The sequence below is a fragment of the Melanerpes formicivorus genome, unplaced genomic scaffold (assembly GCF_026170545.1).
Source record: "Melanerpes formicivorus ecotype bairdi unplaced genomic scaffold, bMelFor1.0.p_v2 SCAF_62, whole genome shotgun sequence".
NCBI classification, from domain to species: domain Eukaryota; kingdom Metazoa; phylum Chordata; class Aves; order Piciformes; family Picidae; genus Melanerpes; species Melanerpes formicivorus.
Window position 1 is genome coordinate 2,624,437 of NW_027142414.1, and position 22,226 is coordinate 2,646,662.

At 41.1% G+C, this 22,226-nt stretch overlaps 1 protein-coding gene across 5 annotated transcripts in view; it reads left to right on the forward strand.

The window, feature by feature from the left end:
* Positions 1-22,226, forward strand: part of SIPA1L1 (signal induced proliferation associated 1 like 1) — a 239,752-nt gene that overhangs the window by 163,581 nt on the left and 53,945 nt on the right. For all 5 annotated transcript variants that reach the window (XM_068162142.1, XM_068162144.1, XM_068162141.1 and 2 more), the window contains 5 exons: positions 3,610-3,740; positions 4,374-4,562; positions 11,833-12,007; positions 20,025-20,128; positions 22,055-22,212. In XM_068162142.1, coding sequence (XP_068018243.1) covers positions 3,610-3,740; positions 4,374-4,562; positions 11,833-12,007; positions 20,025-20,128; positions 22,055-22,212 — 757 coding nt within the window. The remainder of the gene's footprint in view (positions 1-3,609; positions 3,741-4,373; positions 4,563-11,832; positions 12,008-20,024; positions 20,129-22,054; positions 22,213-22,226) is intronic.

The following is a 22,226-nucleotide window of genomic DNA, read 5'->3' on the forward strand; positions in this document are numbered from 1 at the left end:
CACTTAAATTCTGCTACTGCTTTTCCTGGCAAAGGAAAGAGAAAAGGTTGCGTGCAAGGAAATTCAGTGCAGTGAATGTAGTGGAAAATCAGGTGGAGATGCAACAACCTGTACCAAAGGGAAAAGTAGTCACATCGTGAGGGTGTAAACTGTGTCCTGCAGAATGACTACAGAGGCAAGGTACAGAAGAAGAAAGAGAGTAAAGACAAAAGTAAAGAATGAACGTTCCTGTAATAAATTTGAATAGAGGAGAGGGCAATGTGAAGAGAGGAGAGGACCAAGGAGATGCATGGGAGAGGAAAAAAGACAACTTGACCAGGGCAGCATGAAGGGAAAGAGCATAAAAGATATTTCCTATTAGGGAGGGAGTATAAAATTGCACACTTTTTTGGTGCATTTTTCCAGATAAATGGGAGCTAGATAAAAGCTGTATTATTTGATACAGAATTGTGTGTGTACTTTCATGTGTTTTGGTGCAGCTTCAAACACTGTTTTTACCAGCTTTGCTAAATGTGTTTTCACAATGTAGAATAATTTCTCCTGAGAAAACTCTTACCTGAACTGCAGGCTAGATTGGTTACAAGAGGCACAAATTTTATTGACTGTGCAGTTGTCAGTGCAGAAAATTAATGTCATTTTTTGACCTTTTTAGTATGTATTGCCAACATTTTCTTTTTTTAATTGCATGAGCAAAGATACATCAATATTGTTAAGTCACTAAGCAGTTTAGTGTGGAAATGTCCAAGCTGTCTCAGGTTGTGGAACCTGCTGGTTGAAAACTGATCTCACATTCTCAAGGACTGTGCTGCTTCTGCAGTGACCATCTCTGACATAAAGTATTTGGTGAGCTCTAAACACCCTGAATAGAGCAAGTTTCTTAATGGAGGAAGAAGAAATGCTGGAGCGCTAATAAGATGGTTTGGGGTTTTAAATATCAGAAGCTCTGTGTGACATTTAGGGGGCTCATATCAGTGGAGTAGTATGAGGCTTATGTGCATGGTCTAATTCATTTGTAATTTTCCCACTCATGACTAATTCAGTCACCCAAAAATTACACCAATGTTTAAGGGATATTCCACCAGATACTAAAAGAATTGTGAATCTGTGCTGAGAATTGGCTTTTGATGACTTTCAGAGCAATTTGGTAGAAAGCAAAGTTTATAATGCTGTGAGCACGTTTCTTATGTCTCACATGGTCTGAAACCTGGAATGGAAAACATTGAGAAAAGGGAAATAAGATACCAGATACTGGGGAACAGAAGAGAGCCCCCAAGGGCTTAAAGGACATCTGATCAATGTCTATAAATATCTGAGGGGTGGGTGTCAAGTGGATGAGGCCAATCTCTTATCAGTGGTGCACAGTAATAAGGCAAGGAACAATGGATGCAAACTTGAACATAGAAGGTTTCACCTCAACATGAGGAGAAACTCCTTTACAGTGAGGGTGACAGAGCACTGGAATAGGCTGCCCAGGGGGGTTGTGGAGTCTCCTTCTCTGGAGTCTTTTAAAACCCACCTGGATGGATTCCTGTGTGGACTCCCCCAGGTGATCCTGCTGTTGGCAGGGGGGGTTGGACTTGATGATCTCTGGAGGTCCCTTCCAACCTCTAACATTCTGTGAAAGGAGTGAACAGCTGTGAGAAGGCAGTGGTGTAATTTGTGGGCACAAGTGAGTTCATAAGGTACTCGGAAAGCATTTAATGTGTTGGAGGAAATATAATAAGAATCAGTAAGTGTGATCTCAAAAAGAAGGAGAATAAAAAACGAGATACTCATTTTTTAACACCACAAGTGTTTTGTTGGACAAACAGCTGGCATTCACTTTGGATGGAGTGTATTGCAGTATCTGTTTTCAGTGTCTTTAAAGATGCGATTCTTCATGACATCAATAAAATGTTTTACATTTTATCTCTATAGGAGAATAACAGAATGCTCTTAAAAGTCTTGTTTTAAAGTTCTGGTTGTTTTAAGAATAACAAAAAGATCTGTATGTAGTAGTTCAAGCAGTATGGTTACATTTCCTTTCAGGGTAGTTGCATCTTTTTGCTCTCCACTGAATTTCCCATTTCGCCTTTGAATTGTTGAGTTTTCACTTAGTTCTAGCTTTCTATCTTTATGCATGTATAAATTACTTCATTTATGCAGATAGGCAGCATACAGAAAGTGATGACACAGGACTTACTGGTCTTGTGCAGTGTGGTTTTTGACAATTTCTCTTAAATTTTGCTTTCAGGTATTGTGTGTTTAAATTGAGTTCCTGCTTCTTGAGATATTTGCAGCTTTGTTTATATGCTGCTGCAGTCATGGTGATGCACCTCTGTCATCAGCCAGGGTAGTTCTTAACACTCAGAATGCTCAGCAGAAGAGCCTTCAACACCACTGTCTTAAAATGTGGACCTTTAGTTTTTGTAAGAGCACTTTTCTGATAATTTTTAGAACTGTAGAATGGTTTGGGTTGGAAGGGACCTATACAGGTCATCCAATCCAACTATCTTGTAGTGAGAAGGGACATCTTCATAGTATCAGTCATAGTGGTTGGAAGGGACCACAAGGATCATCTAGTTCCAACTACCCTGCCATGGGCAGGGACACCCCACCCTCATGGTGAAGAACTTCCTCCTCACATCCAGCCTGAATCTCCCCACCTCCAGCTTCATTCCATTCCCCCTAGTCCTATCACTACCTGAGATCCTGAGAAGTTCCTCCCCAGCCTTCCTGTAGGCCCCCTTCAGATACTGGAAGGCCACAATTAGGTCACCTTGGAGCCTTCTCTTCTCCAGGCTGAACAGCCCCAGTGTTCAACCAGATCAAGTAAAAAACAAACAAAACAAACCACAAACAAACAAAAAAAAATCCCCAAACTCTTATTTGGCTTAATATGTGTACAGCTAAATTAATATGAAAATATATCTCAATTAATCAACTGTTCATCTAGCAAGCACTTTCTTCAGCCCTGTATTCTCTGCCACTTTCCTGACTAGGCTAGCTTTAGACTCAACTCAGCACGTTAAATTTACTCTTATGGTTGTTTGACACTTGACTTCAAATATTTACTCTAGTCACTTTGTTTCTTGCACTTCATTTTTCTGTGGCACTGTGCTTTTTTTATTATTATTATGAGAAGTCTCTTTTCAGCTTCATCAGTTTTTCCCCTTTTACAATTAACTTGTTTGACTGTTTCTTGCCTTTTATTCCCCTTTGGTGCAAAAGAAATCTGTTACCTCCTTTGCTCCTCCTACTTTTACATTGAGTGATGAGTTTGCCACTTTGGTGTATTTGGCTTCCTTGGTTTTAAGGGAGGAAAATTGGTTATATTTATTTAGCTCTATGTGAATGGAGCAGATGTTACAAGAGCCAGTGTAAGAGGTCTGTCCTGGTTTAGACCTGTTTGAGCCGAGAAGCAGTGTTGAATTTCAGCCTTCTTGCGTAAATGGAGCTCATTAGGGTGCTGAAGCATGAGAACAAATTCCTGGTAGGACTGAAGCTCCTAATGACTCTAGTGCAGCTAGCAGTTTATTTCCAATGTAACAGCTAAGCATGAAAATGTAGTTGAAGTTGAAGAATTAAGATGGACTTCTAGTTGAATGTTCTTTTTTTTTTGTATGCAAGAACACTGGAATTATTTTGGGGCAGATGAGAACCTGGGTCCAGTAGCTGTGAGTATAAGAAGAGAAAAGCCAGAGGAAATCAAAGAGAACGGACCTCAATACAACTACCGGATCATATTCAGAACCAGTGAGGTAAGCAGCTCAGGAATGATAATAAAGGCAACTAAAAGTGAGCAATGAGAACCAGGTGCTGGGAATGAGGGGCATGTTGTGTACTTTTCAGCACTGATAACAGATTTCTGTCTCCTCCACATATGTATAAGCCAGGAGTCCCCTGACAAAGTTATGCAACCTGTTTATATTGCACAGAATAAATTGTACCAGCGAGTGAGTTATTCCATAAGATCCCATTCAGAGGAAACTGTAAAGATTGATTTGGTTAAAGCTTGAGAAGCTTGCAGGAGTTATATTAGCTAGAAGCAAGAGGCGGGAAATTACTTCCTCTACTCTTATATGTGACAGTGAGTGGACCTAAGAAGTGTACTTTTATACTCTGCTGGAAATACTGCTACTAATTTTATCCAAGTACTGATTGCCTGTAAAACTTAAATCCTTTGAATCATTTGAAACACTCTGACTATAGTTAGGTATCAGTGAGTGACATTTCATGTATCAGTGTCTGTTTCACACAACATAAGTTACTTAATGTCCTCTGTCTCTACTGAGAATTGGAAAAGTAATGTGTTTTGCTCAACTGCTATTGATGTTTAACCTTTTCTCAGTGCATACTTCAATATACAAGCTATTTTTGTTTTGTATGCTTAGCTTATGACATTAAGAGGCTCTGTACTGGAAGATGCTATCCCTTCAACTGCAAAACATTGCACAGCCAGGGGACTTCCTCTAAAAGAAGTGCTGGAGTATGTGGTTCCTGAGCTGAATATCCATTGCCTGAGGCTGGCCTTCAACACTCCGAAAGTCACAGAACAGCTTATGAAGCTGGATGAACAAGGCGTAAGTGTGGACTTGTGGAATGAAACAAACTGTCTTAAGTTGTCTCTATTGTTTCTTCTTGCAGTCAGTCTAACATTGCCATCATAAAATTGGAAAACATCTAATCATTATCTGCCTCACAAGGGAGAGAATATAACTATTCTAAACAGTTTTATAAGAAACTATCATGAAGATTTTGTCAGCTTCCTGGCGGGTTGGATATTAAAATGAACAGGGTAGAGAATCTCTGCATATAAATGAATATAAGAAACAAAACTTGAGCTAAATGCTTTGTCCTCAGGTTAGTTTCAGAACCTGTTTGTCATGAAGAGCACAGTACAAGAAGATGAAGAAATGGGTAGCTGTGACTATTCACAGAGCATTCAGACTAACATGGGAGTGGTTATGTGTGGTCAGTCCAAGGTTGGTGCAGCTCAGTATTGTCACTGGCCATTGACTAACAGTCAGTGTCTGGCTAAGCATATGAGACCAGGGCGAGCATGGAGTGATTCTTTCCTAGCTGTTTATAGCTGACTGGCTTTTATAGGGCCCTGGGTCTTACCCCTCTGCTTCACCAGTTTGATGAGTTCTAATTGAGGTAGTCATTCCTCACATAGAAGTTGTTCCGCACTTCTGATGATGCTTTTGTGTCTCTGGAGGTTTTCCAGTTTCACTCCTCCTCTCCTACAGCTATTTTAAAACACTGCAGTTTTGAAAATGGTGGAAAAAATTGGTTTAGTGTGATTTCTTGTCTCTTTTCTCTCTAATAATTACTGACATTTTGTTTGCTTTATGGCTACTACTAAACAGTGAAAGTATCTTTTCATGACATCCTGTTCCTTAGGGATCAGAGTCAGGGCTCATTTTTCCAGATAGAAAGGTGAGTATTTCTATACCACAGGGATAACTTTAAGCTTTACTTGCACTGGGGTTCATCTGCTCAGTTAGCCATTACCATAAGTTCCTTTGGCAGATCTCATAGCCTGCCTTCAATTCCAATTGAGTAATAACTCAATAATGTTAGCAAACTTACCTTAGTGTTCATTACCTCTATCAGACTGATGGAGTGTGTGTTGAATACTGCATGTCCAAGTTCAGATCCCTGCTCCACTGCTCATTTTCTTCAGGTTTGTTTCTCTTTTAGCCAGTCTAAGTCAGTTCCTTTTTACTGTACCCTGGCTATTTAGGGATTTTAAGACTTTTTGAAGAAAAAAGCTTTGTTTAAGTCTCCTGGGAATTCAAGTATACTGTGTATCAGCTGTTCCTTCTGCATATGCTTATTGGCTCCTGCAGAGAACAACATTGTGATGAGCCAGTGTACATGTAAGGATGAGGAGAGATGGGTTTACAGCATAGGCTGCTAAAAGAGGGACAGAATCTTCAGATGCTTATGCTGCTTATTCTGTTGTATGCACTTCTGTTTCACATTGAGATCCTGACAAGTTAGAGTCCTGAGTCTTCTCCTTAGATGATTAGTGATTCCAAATATATGCCTATTCAATATTTATGGTTTGCTACCTTAGCCTAAACCTAATCTGTCCTCCTTCAAAATCAGATTTGTCAGGCACTTGAAGACTCGAGGTTGTCTTCAATTCTCTTCCCAAAGTATCCTGTTTCAATAATAGAGAAAATGGACTTTAGTTCAGTGTAGCTGCATAAGTGAGCCTTTGGACTCAAGGATCAGCACCTTCCAGATATGCCCATCAAGAACTTCAATTTCATTAGTGTTAGAATAGAACAGAGCAAACCAGTTTGGAAGAGACCTTCAAGATCATCGCGTCCAACTCACCAACCAATCCAACCCACCCAAACAACTAAACCATGGCACCAAGAACCCCATCAAGTCTCCTAAACACCTCCAATGATGGTGACTCCACCACCTCCCCAGGCAGCACATTCCAATGGGCAATCACTCTCTCTGTGTAAAACTTCCTCCCAACTTCCAGCCTAAACCTTCCCTGGCACAGCTTGAGACTGTGTCCTCTTGTTCTGGTGCTGGTTGCCTGGGAGAAGAGACCAACCTCTGCCTATCTACAACCTCCCTTAACGTAGTTGTAGAGAGCAATAAGGTCACCCCTGAGCCTCCTCTTCTCCAGGCTAAGCAACCCCAGCTCCCTCAGCCTCTCCTCATAGGGCTTGTGTTCCAAGCCCCTCACCAACTTTGTTGCCCTTCTCTGGACTCATTCCAGCAAGTCAACATCCTTCCTAAACTGAGGGGCCCAAATGGGAGAGCGTGCACAAATCTTAAAAAAGCATCTAGCAGGATGTTCTAGTTTAAAAAATAAAACAAAATCCAGATCTATTTCTAGTAAATCCCTAATTTAGCATAATTTGCTTCCAAAATGGGTTATAGCGAAGGAAGTGTGAGATTAAATTATCTTTATTTCATATCCCATATATCATTAAGCTCCCACAATATGGTGTATAATACAGTTTTCTGCTACTTCTTAAACTTCTGAAAACCATTAAGGACAAGTGATAGTTAAAATTGTGTTATCTACATCAAAGTGTTCTCTGCTTTTGTGGTAATGAAACAGTTTGACACTTCTACCAGAAAAAGATAAGCACACTCTGTACTAATTAGAAGCTGCATTTCTTTTTTTCCTCTATCAATTCCAAGCTAACAGAAAAATTTGGGTAACAGCTGCTCTACTAATTAGGTACACAGAATGTTTATCACTTCTCCTTGCTGAGTGTCACACTGTTTCATTACAGCACAAACAGGTGCCCCTTTGATATAACAAATAAGATGTTTCATGAATTTAAGAGTTAAGACTATGAAGTGACCTTAGCCATTACATTTTACCCAGGAAACCCTTCATTGAGCCAAATTTGTATGCACCAGTTTTGATTAAGATAGGTTAGCATTTTTTTCCTTCTTTCTAATGAGTGTGGTTTTAAAGCAGTTGGTTGTTTTAGTACAGAAAGATTTGCTGTTCTTTGTTTGAATTTATCTGCTTTTCACTTCCAGACTTCAGATAGCTTTCTCTGCACATCTTAAGAGTCACTTTTGTGTGAGACTCTTTTCCCAGCAAAGGTTTTGGTATGCAGTGATTAAATCATCTGTTGATCTTGTTTGTGATAAACTAAACAGATTGCACTTTTCAAGTCCTTCACTGCAGCATATTTTCTCTGAATTGCATATGACTTTTCTGGCTGAGCTCTTTCTCTCCAGTGTGATATCCAGTATCAGAACAGGAATGTTCTTCTTGCCCCACTTTTGTACTGACGTTGTATGTCAGGTTTCTTACTTTCCCTTAGATTGCTAGAGTCATGTAACATCTGCTCTGTACACATAGCCCACCTTGCTTGTCACTTAGCTGTTCTTTTATCAGCTGTGTTAAGATGCAGTCATTTAAATGGTTCTGTGTTCGACAGCCACCCAGGTGCTCCGTAGGGCAGCACGAGCTTCCTGCCTAATTACCATCCACTAATCTTTGCCTTCAATGCAGGGTGCATGGTAACTTACTTCAAGTTTACTTCCAAATATGATTGTAAAATTTGCATATCAGGGCAATGACTGATTTATTCCAGTAGAGGTTTATCTGTGTGGCTTTTCCTCATTCAGAGAAATACTGCAAAATGTCAGCTGGCTTTTAATATAATTCCATATTTATAATATAAACTCGCTGACTGGTTAAATCCCAGATATGCTTTCTGCTTTCTTTCACTGGGTGCTAGACAAACACTTGAAGTGCACTTTCCCCATATATAAAAATATGTAAATACTTGTAGATTATTAAAATGAAGCTGCTACTTTAGGATTTTTACCGCAGCAGAATTTATCCTTCAAGTCCTTTTTTTGGCTTTTACTTAGAGTTAATACACTTCTAAGAACCCTAAATTTATCAGAAGGAGGTGTAGTGTTGGAGACTGTATGCCTCTGTTCCCTCAGATCTGATTTTTTTTGGATTCAGAAATACCAGCTTGTGTTGTCCTTACAAAACTTCTTTTTTTGGAGTTCAGCAAATCTGTGAACAGAGCTAGAAGGCATAGCTTGCTCTTTCTGTAGTCCTCATTTCATTTCTTAGGCTGACATTTTCAAAGCTGTGAAGGACAGTTGTTCAGTTACTTATGGATGCTGTGGATTCCATTTGTATTTATGCCCTTGAAAACACTTGCTTCATCCCAAACTGAAGATCAAATAAGTGTAGGTGTGCTTGGTGAGAATAATTTTACCTAAACAAATTAGGACACAAAACCAAAGTGTTGTAATTAGCAGTAATTAGCAATGCAGCCAAGGCATTGTGGTCCCTGAAACCCCTCCATCCATCCTGTTTCCCTGTAAGGGGACAGAGAGCATATTGGAGCAGGAAACATTTCCCAAAGTGGTCCCAGATAAGACCTGCTACTGATGGTATGGAAAGTGATAGTAGTTTGTCTTGTAGGGGCTGTAACAGTGCCACTTCACACCACCCTTCCTTTTCTCCCTCCTCTCTTCTCATTTCCCCCAAGTCAGCCATGAGTAGCTGTGGGAGAGTACATAGCCCTGTTATTGAAGGCACCAAATTTGGCTGCTGTGAGGAAAATTTTGAGCTTGTAGTGAGTAGGATTATGTAGCTTGATAGCAAAGCATAGATCATAGAAGTGTACCCACAAACCTGTACACCACACTGGTTAGGCCACATCTTGAGTGCTGTGTCCAGTTCTGAGCCCCTCAGTTTAGGAAAGATGTTGACTTGTTGGAACATGTCCAGAGAAGGGTAACAAAGTTGGTGAGGGGTTTGGAACACAAGCCCTATGAGGAGAGGCTGAGGGAGCTGGGGTTGCTTAGCCTGGAGAAGAGGAGGCTCAGGGGAGACCTTATTGCTCTCTACAACTACCTGAAGGGAGGTTGTAGATAGGCAGAGGTTGGTCTCTTCTCCCAGGCAACCAGCACCAAAACAAGAGGACACAGTCTCAGGCTGTGCCAGGGGAGGTTTAGGCTGGAGGTTGGGAGGAAGTTTTACACAGAGAGAGTGATTGCCCATTGGAATGGGCTGCCTGGGGAGGTGGTGGAGTCACCATCATTGGAGGTGTTCAGGAGGAGACTTGACAGGGTGCTTGGTGCCATGGTTTAGTTGATTAGGTGGTGTTGGATGATAGGTTGGAGGTGATGATCTTGAAGGTCTCTTCCAACCTGGCCTGTTCTTTGCTAACCTCATCTGGCTCTCAGACTTCCTCAGAAAATTTCAATCTTAACCAAATGGTTTTGTGCAGAATGTTTTCCAAAAAACATTCAGGATTGTTCCAAGCACTGTGTACACTGTGGTGTTTTCAGTATTTTAGTGAATGGAGAGTTGAACTGAAAATGGTAACATTAATTTGCACGTGTGCAGTATTTGCTTTATTAATAAATCTTTACTTCATATCTTACTGCTGTGGTGCCCAAAATAGGCAGCCTTCATTCGTAAAGATGAATGGTTTTGATTGGTGCTGAAGAAATTCTGCACTGTGAGGTTGGTGAGACATTGGAATTCAATGATCTTTAAGGTCTGTTCCAACCCAAACTGTTCTGTGATTCCTATGCTGTACTTGAATTTTATTATAAGAAGTTTAGGTATAATTAGATGATGCAAGTGATAGGATTAAATGTGTCAAGTGATAAGGGACATTCTGGGAGGGAAAAAAGAAGCAGACCAGAAACTCATTAAATATGCTTAACTTCTTATAAAATCATAGAATTTTCAGGGTTGGATGTGACCTCAAGTATCATCGAGGTCTGACCCCTTGCCATGGGCAGGGACACCTCACACTAGATCAGGTTGCTCACAGCCACATCCAGCCTGGTCTTAAAAACATCCATGAATGGGGCTTCTACCACCTCCCTGGGCATCCTGTGCCAGTGTCTCACCACCCTCATGGTGAAGAACTTCTTCCTGACTTCCAATCTGTATCTACCCGCTTGTAGTTTTGCTCCATTAATTCTTCAATGGGAGTAGTAAAACCAGACTGATCTTTACCCTTCTTCCTTCCCTTCTCACTGCCAATAGTTTGTCCCTGTCACCATTCATCCTTGCTAGTAAAATAATAGAGTCAGTTTGCAATCTTCATTTTTTTTTCATTTTAAAATTTGTGTAGAGACAGAGTAGGATCCCTTCTGAGGGCTTTAAAATTACCCCACCATAAACAGAATAATTAAGCTGAAATGCATTAATTTTAACTTGGGCACGTCCACATCATCCCAGCATGTTCCAAAGCCTTTTGTCTTAGGACCTGTGATAAAAGCTTTGAGAATGAAATCAGAGTATGTTCAGATGACTTTGCTTCCAGTGCCCTTGCAAATAACTGTTTCTCCTCCCCACTAACCTGCAGCCCAAAAGTGTAAATCTCATGCCAGTTTTGAAAGACTATCCTTGTAATACCTAGACATTTGTACTGGATGAATTGCACACGTAAACTCCAAGGCTCTTCCTGCCTGTGAAATTGTAGATAGCAGTAAATGGCTGTGGGTTCTGCCTCTTCCCTTCTGTAACTTCTGTCCCTGTAGTCCAGACATAAAGAGCACAAACGCAGTCATTCTTGTGGGTGCATGGATTTTGGAATTGGTAACAATTTGGTTTGAAGAAGCACAATTCTTGTTGGGTAAATTACCTTACTCATGTCTTCAGTTTCTGCTATTTTAGGAACAGCAAATTAGAGGGAAAATAGAACTAGAGAGCAGCTATATTTGAAGATCTATGCTACTACATCGTAGCAGCAGTGTTTCCCAGCTTAGGTATTTCCTATGTTACTGCATTGTTTGGCCAGAAAAGGCCAACTGAATGATATGGACTCTGTCAACATGGCTAACAGGTGAAGGCACTAATAAGCAAATCATGTTTATCTTCTCTTCGAAGTTCAGGAATGTTCATTTTGTCACATACTGTAGACAAGAGCACATGCTGTGGAAGGACAGTAGCTATAATACCAGCCTAAGAGTGGGAATCAAGTTCCTGGCATTACTCAGGCAGGGCTTTCCAGTGTAAGACATTCACCATTTGCAAGCTACAGTGTTGTCCTCCTGAAAATAAGGAACATTGTTTGTTTCACTTCACAAAGTAGTTTGACATCTTGAGATGAAGTATGTCATCACTGATGCAATTATGGTGGAAACAATGAGAGTACTTGGAACTTGTGTTGATAGGTTGGACTCGATGATCCCTGAGGTCCTTTCCAACCTAAGTGATACTGTGATACTGTGAACTAAACTAACATTGGAAATTAGACTGATAGGTATTTTTAATTTGTGAATTATGGGTTATGAAATCAATAAGTAAGTTGCTGCATCACTTGGTGTACATATAACATTTTAATCTTATCCCCTTTGCAGTTGAGTTACCAGCTGAAGGTGGGTATCATGTACTGCAAAGCTGGGCAGAGCACAGAAGAGGAAATGTATAATAATGAATCAGCAGGTCCAGCCTTTGAAGAGTTTCTGCAGCTCTTGGGAGAACGAGTTCGACTCAAGGGGTTTGAGAAGTATCGTGCTCAGCTGGACACAAAGAGTAAGACTTTCATTTACTTGTCTTTTCCCCCTAAGTGAACAAAATGTGTCATATGGTTGCTAACTGACTTTGCTATAGGAAGACAGTTACTCAATCATAATTACTTTTTTTTTTATGATATGCTAATAGTCTACCACCCAAAGGGTTTTGAGAACACATCTATGTAACACTGCCTTGACAAGTTGATCTATTGCTTTTTGTCTCTTGCATCTGAGTTTTCTCCTGACCAGGGCTGTCTTACTCCTGCTACTGAATGTATTCCTCCCCCTATGATTTTTCCTTCTGAGTTTTGGAAACTAATCTGGATTTGGCAGTTACATTATCAATTTAAAGTGTAAAACATATTGCAACAAAAACTCAGTGAAAGAAGGATCTTGGGTGGCAGTGTCTATAAAAGAAACCCCCTAGATTTGGAATCAAGCTTGTGAAATACCTGTTTATCAGCTGCTATATTCAATTTGTAAATGTGTTTAAAAATACTCAGGGAAATTTTGGCCTGTCTTCCTTTTGAGTATTGGAACTAACCAGTTCCCATGGAAATCTTTTGCTGTTTTGCTCATTTGCAGCAAAGGAAATAAAATAAGGAGTTCACTCATGAAAGCTGACTAGCATTCATCAGCTTCTTTGCAGCACAAACTGTGCTCTTGTCATGGGTCTCCTATCAAAATACAGTAACTTGCGGTGCTTTAGTGATCCACCATCCTACCATGTGCCCTTAATTCTTAAAGGGATCACATGCCATCTCCTTGGGCTCTTCTTGATCAGCCTCATCTTCAGTCTTCACAGGGTTCTGAAATTCTCTATGATTTTAATAGCTATTTCACACACATTTACTATTGAGTTTACTTTCAGTCAGCTGGAGTTGTGTCTTCTCTATGCTTTTGTGATGTTATCCTATCCTAAATAAACACAGTCTGTAGTTTTAGTGGCTAGGATTGTATGCACAGTTCCAGATGAGATCCAGATAGTCGTTAGCTGTTGGAATGGGCTGCCCAGGGAGGTGGTGGAGTCACCATCCCTGGAGGTGTTCAAGAAGGGATCGGATGTGGCACTTGGTGCCATGGTTTAGTAGTCATGAGGTCTTGGGTGGCAGGTTGGACTTGATGATCTCTGAGGTCTTTTCCAACCTTATTGATTCTGTGATTCTTGTTGTAACAAGATCCTGTTACAAGGATCTGGACATGCTGGAATGTGTCCGGAGGAGGGCCAGGAGGATAGTCAGAGGGCTGGAGCACCTCTCCTATGAAGAAAGATTGAGAGAGTTGGGACTATTTAGTCTGGAGAACAGAAGGCTCTGAGGAGACCTTATTGTGACCTTCCAGTATATGAAGGGGGCCAACAATAAAGTTGGTGAGGGACTTGTTAGGGTGTCAGGTAGTGATAGCACTGGGGAGAATCAAGTGAAAATAAGAATGGGTAGATTCAGATTGGATATTAGGAAGAAATTCTTCCCCATGAGGGTGGTGAGACACTGGAACAGGTTGTCCAGAGAGGTGGTGGAAGCCTCATCCCTGGAGGTTTTTAAGTCCGGGCTAGGTGGGGCTCTGAGCAACGTGATCTAGTGTGAGTTTTCCCTGCCCATGGCAGTGGGGTTGGAACTAGATGGTCCTTGAAGTCCCTTCCAACCCTGACAGTTCTACAATTCTATGATCTGTTAAAAAAAAATAAGGCAAACTTTTTTTTTCCTGTTTCAGTGTCAGTCCACACTGGTTTGTAGTACATGTCAGTGCTGGATTCATCTGCTCACATATACCCATGAAATTTGTAGTTGTCTTAAGTACACATTTGAGGTTTTCTCCTGAGCAGCAGAATTTTCCAGTAATATTTGAGCTCCTTCCTGTTGCTTCTGGCTTAAAGAAAGAATTTTGTCATGTTTTGATTGGGTTTTTTTGTCCTGCAATCTAGCACCTGTTGAATGGACCCATATGTAAAGTTTTAGTTGACCACATTTCTTGTGGTTTTAAGAGTTATCTTCCTGTAATGAAGGGTTTTTTTACTTCATGGTGAGAGATGGCATGTCTTCAACATTGCTCAGTAGACCTACCAGCTGTATCTAAACATGCAAGAAGGCTTTATATGAACACTTTGCTGTGATCAGAGGGGAAGTGGGATACTGAGTGCAAACTGTTGAGTTCATGAAGGGCTTCCTACATTTTCTTTCAGTCAAGGTTTACAAACTCACATGCATCAGCTAGAACCACATAGGAGCTCTGAAGCTGCCTAAGATCTCTTGGGTTTTCTTGTCTGCATGCTCACTGAGGAAAAACACAACTAGCATGGCATACATGAGTTCTCCATGTGCAGGTTCAGACAGCAGCAAGTGTGAACAATGGTAACAAACTGCTGTAACTGCTCTTGGTGCTGCTAGGTATTCCTTTCTTCCACTATGCAAAACATAGACGGGTGTGGTGGAAGAGAACTTAGTGTTTTGGGGGCACAGCACTAAGCTCACTGGGTAACTACATTTGGAAATCCTCATTGCCTATTCTGCATATGGAATGGAAAAAGAGTGAGAAAAGCCACCTTGTGATAGGCAAAATGCTAAAGACCAAGAACTATGTCTCAGGTATGAGGAACAGGTAAACAAGAGAGTGCAGGCAGATAGTTGAACTTCAGTATCTATCCTAAGTCATCAGTCAGTCCTTTCTGCCTTGGCCCTAACACAGAAAGGCTGGCAAAGGAGGAGGCTATGTTTGTTACAGGGATTTTGTCGAAGCAGCTAGGTCTGCAGATAGAAGCGAGCTTCTCCCTTTTCCAGCTTTGTGCTTTTCTCTTACTAGAGATTGCTGTAATGAAATAGTTCTTGCAGGGAACTTTCCTGCATAAAAATTCTGTTTAATGTCAGCATAGCTGATTGCAAAGATGCTCTGGAAAACAAATGTCTGTTCATTAACTTGCAGGAAAGGTCAGAGCTATGTAGGTTACTTTGCTAGTTCCTGTACCTTTGACAATACTTTTCAATCTCTGAAAAGCAAGGTGCATGTGTGGAAGGAAGCTGATTTGTGTATGTACTCTGGAAATGTTCTCATTATAATTTATGCACATTTAGAAGAGTGAAGTTGCTCCAGCAAAAGGCAGTCTGAGAACAGTTGTTGTTCTTAGAAATGTTTAGAATTAGGGGCCTAATTGGTAAGCACCCATAACAGAGCCAATTTTTAAAAGGAGGAATCTCATGCATCCTATTAACTGAAAGCCTGTTTAAGTGTATTGGAGCCTTCAAGGGCTTTATAGCTCTGGATCTCTGCCAGTGCCACTGTGGAAAAGAGCTGCTACTTTCAAAGTTTTGTTTGTGTATTTCTAGAATTACCAGAGGGGAAGCAGTCTATCTCCTGGTAGCCTGCAGACTTTGGAAAGGAAATAGAGCTTGAAAATGCCATCTCTCTCATGGTTGCTAGGAAGTTTATGGGCATTACTTTCAAGTCATAAACATCACAGTAATCTTCCAAAGTCTAACTTCAGTCATTTGACTTTATTTTCTAGTTGTAATGCATGCTTTATTTCCCTTCCCCTCACTTCATCTTAATTCTCAGTACTTTAAATCGGTAAGAGGGATCAGCTGGATAATGCCAGGCCTGGAAGCTTGGTGTGTGAGTCCAGCAGAGGAGTAGCATGTTTGGTGCAGGAAGTGAAAGAGATTGGCTCGTGAGTTGTCAGAGTTTATGAATTACCTCTTTGATGATATTATCAACTTAGCTAATAATAATATGTTTCTGTGTTAGACATTCATACTGCATGACTCTCTGGTTAAGACATGAAAATAATATCAAAACAGCACAGAAGATATTGAATAGATAAGAAAACTAGGGAATGAATGGACCTCAAATTGGCTCTAAACCCCAGTGTTTCTAATGAAACAATGCATACAGATTACCTTCTTAACTTGTACTGTTTAACATCTTTTCAGCCACATGGAAGAATAGACTTACTGTTGGTTCTGAGACATTCACTGGGAGACAAATAGCCAAAGGAGATCAGAGGTTCCTTGATTGCTCAAGAAGCAGAAATAGGGATGGAGGGAAAACCATCTGCGCACTGTGCTTGTGTTACTTGGATATGTTACAAAAGGAAGGATTCTGTCCTTAGAAATAGTGTATGAAAGCTGCTTGGGTATTACATTCATTGGAGTGTCTGGTTTAATAATTGTTTGGTTTAATCCTTGTGTATAGCAGAAAGAAGGGCAGGTTTGTCAGGTGCTGAATTTGGGCCAGTAACTAGAAGAAACTAGAAATAAGGCTTCTTAAAAGCCAAGGTAGACAGGAAGAACAGTAACATCTTGAAACTTCTTGTGCCTGTAATTGCGAGCTGCAGTTTGTAGCAATGGCTATTCCTTCTCCTGCCTCACCAGTACAATTTATTATTTGTATTCCTACAATTTCATACAACATAGACTCTTAACTTACAGTCTGTACTGGTACTGGATTTTTACACAGTTTTCTAGTGCTAAGTTAGTGGAAGCTGCTCATTGAGATGAGCCTGCTAGCTGTTTATGTCAATCAGTTTTGAGCACTGTTGGTGTTGGAAAAAACCCCACTTAAATGGGAGTCTGTAAAGGTAACTGAGCAACACTGGAAGGACAGAAGAATAAAGTGGAGTTTTAAAGATGAATAATGATGGAAGGGAATGATTAGCTAAGTAACCACATCAAGTAATGGGACAAGACTGGGAAGGCAGCATCAATAGGTATGCCATAAACTGGTGGCAGGAGGCAATGTCTTCAGTGTAAAATGGTGCTAATGAATTTGTAGCTCCCTTGGGCCTCTGTAAATGGAAGGAAATCAAAGTAGATTTCTCTGCTGGTGTACAGTTCTGACCTTGAAATGATGAATACTGTTGCAGTTTGCAGGCTAGGATTTTACTGCAGTTTATAGGCAAATGTTTTAAGCAAACACCTGCAATTATTGCGTTATACTTTTTCTGAAGTATTCTGGAATTGTGAGGAAGAAGGAACCTGAATGGTGAGAGAGATGCATAGTCTGTAGTGAATATGGACTTCGGTTTGTAGTTGGGTTTGAATAACAGGGATTTAAGCTGTGAAGTACTTGGAAATAACTGTAAATGTGTTGTTTGGATTGTAGCCTTGTTACTTGGTTTGCTGAACCAGTGCTGTTAGGAGAAATCTCTTTTCTGCCTGAAGACAAGTCCATCCAGGAAAGTTGAAAGCTTGGCCTAAATGTATAGGTGCTGTTCTAACATATTATTTGTCAGAATTGCTTTATTCTTTTACTCTTCTCTCCAACCCTTTTGGGCCCCTTCCCCAGTCTCTTCCTACCCACTTCCCTTTCTTTTTGCACCAGCTTCCACTTTTCCTTTCTTTGTAGTATTTGCGTATGCTCTGTTTATGAAAGTGAAGTACAAATTGGCATATTTGCAGTTTGACAAAACCCCCAGGAGTTATGTTGCTGTTCAGGTGATTGTTCAGGTGCATCCTCTTCCTTCAAGCATGTAGGGAGAGGGTAGAGGCTGCTGTAAACTGAGTGCAAGATGTAATACTGTCATGCTGTTCTGCTCAGCATTAAACAGAAAGTATTGCTAGCAGTTAGCTAGTTTGTTTGGGTGTATTAATGGCCAGTGTTCAGTGCTGGAGAAGAAAGCCCTCTCTCCTTCAAACATTAACAGAGATATATATTTTTGAAAAGTATTCTAGGAATCTTTTTTTCTCTTATTCCCATTTTATTCTATGGAGCTATAATGTAGAAAAATTTCCACTTCATTTTATGGATAATGTTGTGGGTTTTCATTTACAGCAAAGCTACCTCTATGTAACTCCAAATTTGACAGAAAACAAGAGTTCTTGACAAGGCTGTACCAAAAATCTGAGTAAATAAATCACAGAATCACCAAGGTAGGAAGAGACCTCAAAGATCAAGTCCAAACTGTCACCACAGACCTCATGACTAAACCATGGCACCAAGTGCCACGTACAATCCCCTCTTGAACACCTCCAGGGATGGTGACTCCACCACTTCCCTGGGCAGCCCATTCCAATGGCGAACGACTCTCAGTGAAGAACTTTCTTCTCACCTTAAGCCTGAACTTCCCCTGGCACAGCTTGAGACTGTGTCCTCTTGTTCTGATGCTGGTTGCCAGAGAGAAGAGACCAACTCCCTTCTGGCTACAACCACCCTTCAGGTAGTTGCAGACAGCAATAAGGTCTCCCCTGAGCCTCCTCTTCTCCAGGCTAAACAATCTCAGCTCCCTCAGACTCTGCTCATAGGGCTTGTGCTCAAGGCCTCTCCCCAACCTCGTTGCCCTTCTCTGGACACATTCAAGTGTCTCAATGTCCTTCTTAAACTGAGGGGCCCAGAACTGGACACAGTACTCAAGGTGCAGAGTACAGGGGCACAATGTCTTCCCTGCTTCTGCTGGCCACACTATTCTTGATGCAGGCCAGGATGCCATTGGCCTTCTTGGCCTCCTGGGCACACTGCTGGCTCATATTTAGGCAGCTGTCAATCAGCACCCTCAGGTCCCTTTCTGATTGGCGCTCTCCAGCCATTCCAACCCCAGCCTGTAGCTCTGCATAAACTGCTATTTGTGTTATTATAAATACCTCACAAATCTCAGAGCTATTATCTCCTTAGTAACGCAATCTCTGCTAATAAAAATTGCCAAGGTGTAATATTTAGCAGCTTTTTAAAATACATTGCTATAAATAGCTGGGATTATGTAATACAGTAGCATGTTTATACAACTTCAAATAACCAGGATGGGGTTTTTTCCATGTAGGAATATAAGGTGTTTTACTGTTCTGTTTGGAAATGGGCTCTTTGCACTGTGCACAGCTGTTACATTTAATAGACTGTATTCACTATTTCAGCTTGAAATAGGTTATTACTGAAAGCAATGGAACCTGTTCTGAGGTCTCCTTTTTTTGAGGAAGGGAATGAAAAAAGTAGAACTAGATGCTCCCAATTGGTCTGCAATCAAGTTTTGTCTTAGCAAATAATAATGTCCCCACTTCTTTTTTTCTTGCTAAACTTCATAATCTTGGTTTTTACCATTTTCTCTCCACATGGAAATCTCTCCATCCACCTATAATTATTTTGGGGAACTCTTTCTGGATCCCTTTTCTTTCTTTTATAACTTTTAAAATAAGGTGGCCACACAGGTGAGAGAGCCATTGATTAATACACCCAGCATCTTAATGTCATTGGCTGGGGCTTTTTGCATCATCAGCTGTAAGCAGTCTAGCATCTCACTTGGGCTTTCCACTGCTCCTATCCATAAAGTACCTGTTTCAGGGAGGGGTTTTGTCTGACTTTGTTACAGTTAATTTAGAGTCCTGATATTCATGTTTAAAAGAACCCATTCTGTTCTTTGAAATGCTGTGCTTTATATGTCCAGTGATAATTATGCATGGGTGTGATTCTATGAGACCATGGTATTCATTTGCAATATCTACCTGCCTTTCTGAAGTCTTTTCATATTCCTTACAGTGAATAGAATAGAATTAACCAGGTTGGAAAAGACCTTTGAGATCATCAAGTCCAACCTATCACCCAACACTATCTAATCAACTAGACCATGGCACCAAGTGCCTCATCCAGGCTCTTCTTAAACACCTCCAGTGATGGTGACTCCACCACCTCCCTGGGCAGCACATTCCAATGGCAAATCCCTCTTTCTGTGAAGAACTTCTGCCTAACATCCAGCCTAAAGTTTCATTCTGATTAAGCAGGGATATTAGATGGTGCCTAAATATTATTTCAGACTTTTAAATTAAATCACTTTTCATACTGAAAAATGCTTCCTTCAGGGTTTTCTGGTATAAATTCCCTTTCTTCCTATCAAGTTTTCCATCAGGACAAATATGCAGAGTTGTCCATGCCATTTGCTTTGTGTCATTTGCTTTGGTAGGTGGATACACTTGCTGAGTTTTTAGTTGCCAATATTTCTGTTCAAGGATGAGTAGAAATTCTTCTTGTCTTGCCTTGATGATTTTCTTTGTTAAAAATGACACTTGGGTTTTCATCTCCTTAAATAATGCTTTTACTTTCCCTTTTTTTTTTCTCCTTAGCTGATTCAACAGGTACTCACTCTCTATACACAACGTACAAGGACTATGAAATCATGTTCCATGTTTCTACTATGTTGCCATATACTCCCAACAACAAGCAACAGGTAAGATGGACCGTGCTTATTTAGAATTAATTCTTCTTCCATCTCAAAAGTAGCTGAACTACTGAATATTTATGATGTTTCATTCGTTGCTAACAAAGGAAACAATCGGAACTAAAACTGGTCATCTGTGTCAAGAAGTTTAGCAGAGCAGGTCATTGAAGGTACATCTTAGGTAGATCTTTATCCATATGACTGTTTTCTACTTAATCCTGCATTGTTTACAGAGACTTTGATGTAAATAGTATGCAGTAATGTCAGGAGCACCTCTGTGTTATGTAAGTGATGTCATACTTTACATCAAAAGGACCATAGTTTATTTGACATGATTTGCAGCCTTCTGCAGCAAAGTCCATTGCACTTCCAGGATTACACTCAGGTGATGAGTGGGTGGTCCAGCACACTGTGCAGCACACTACAGAAGAGGACATGAGACAAAATCCCTCTTTTGTTGTATTTATTTTTTATGCTGTAGAGCTATGTAGCAGCCTGCTCTGTTACTCTGAAGTATCTGATGTTTTTCTAGGCCATCTTGTTGGGTATGATGTACATGCATTGTACTCTAGAAACTTCAGTTATTTTGTGTCTTTGCCAATAATAAAAGATAATGCAGCATCTATTCTTCTCTTCCCTTCCCTTCCCTTCCCTTCCCTTCCCTTCCCTTCCCTTCCCTTCCCTTCCCTTCCCTTCCCTTCCCTTCCCTTCCCTTCCCTTCCCTTCCCTTCCCTTCCCTTCCCTTCCCTTCCCTTCCCTTCCCTTCCCTTCCCTTCCCTTCCCTTCCCTTCCCTTCCCTTCCCTTCCCTTCCCTTCCCTTCCCTTCCCTTCCCTTCCCTTCCCTTCCCTTCCCTTCCCTTCCCTTCCCTTCCCTTCCCTTCCCTTCCCTTCCCTTCCCTTCCCTTCCCTTCCCTCCGAACCTCTCCTCTCCTCTCCGAACCTCTCCTCTCCGAACCGAACCTCTCCGAACCTCTCCTCTCCGAACCTCTTCGAACCTCTCCTCTCCTCTCCGAACCTCTCCTCTCCGAACCTCTCCTCTCCGAACCTCTCCGAACCTCTCCTCTCCTCTCCGAACCTCTCCGAACCTCTCCTCTCCTCTCCGAACCTCTCCTCTCCGAACCTCTCCTCTTCGAACCTCTCCTCTCCTCTCCGAACCTCTCCTCTCCAAACCTCTCCTCTCCGAACCTCTCCTCTCCTCTCCCAACCTCTCCGAACCTCTCCTCTCCTCTCCTCACCGAACCTCTCCTCTCCTCTCCGAACCTCTCCTCTCCTCACCGAACCTCTCCTCTCCTCTCCGAACCTCTCCTCTCCTCTCCGAACCTCTCCTCTCCTCTCCGAACCTCTCCTCTCCGAACCTCTCCTCTCCTCTCCGAACCTCTCCTCTCCGAACCTCTCCTCTCCGAACCTCTCCTCTCCTCTTCTCATTTTGTATACTGAATGTTCTACTACTTTGTAGTTTGCCTTTCTGTTTTCCTGTAGTCTTGAATTTACTGAAAGGAGGCTACCAGAAAATTATTACAGCATGTCTTAATGCCTACTATATTCAAATTGAAATAGAAGCTACTTCAGGCTTTTAAAAGTGTGTGAGCTGGGGAATGTTTTCCAGCTTGCATGATTACTCTGATTACTCTGCTGCTTGCAGTTTCTGTTGCTGCTTTTCCTCTGTTTATCTTATAGCTTTCCTGTTCCTGTGTGTTACACTTAGAAATTAAATCTTTACAGAAATTCAAATGCCCATGCCTGAAATTCCTGTCTAACATTCTGGTACTTGTCATATAAATTTTCAAGTCTTTCACTTTTTAGCTTGAAGTCTCGTTGGGAGATAAAAGATAAATAATAATTGAACAGTAGTCATTCCTAGTAATGATGAAGAATTGCAAGTGGTGAGAAGGATGTGTTTTAACCTCTTCATCTCTTTTGTTGTTGTCGTTAAAGCTTCTGAGAAAACGGCATATTGGGAATGATATTGTGACGATAGTTTTCCAGGAGCCTGGAGCACAACCATTCAGCCCCAAGAACATTCGATCCCACTTCCAACATGTCTTTGTCATTGTCAGGGTGCATGGCCCCTGCACGGACAGCGTTTGTTACAGGTAGCTATCGTCTG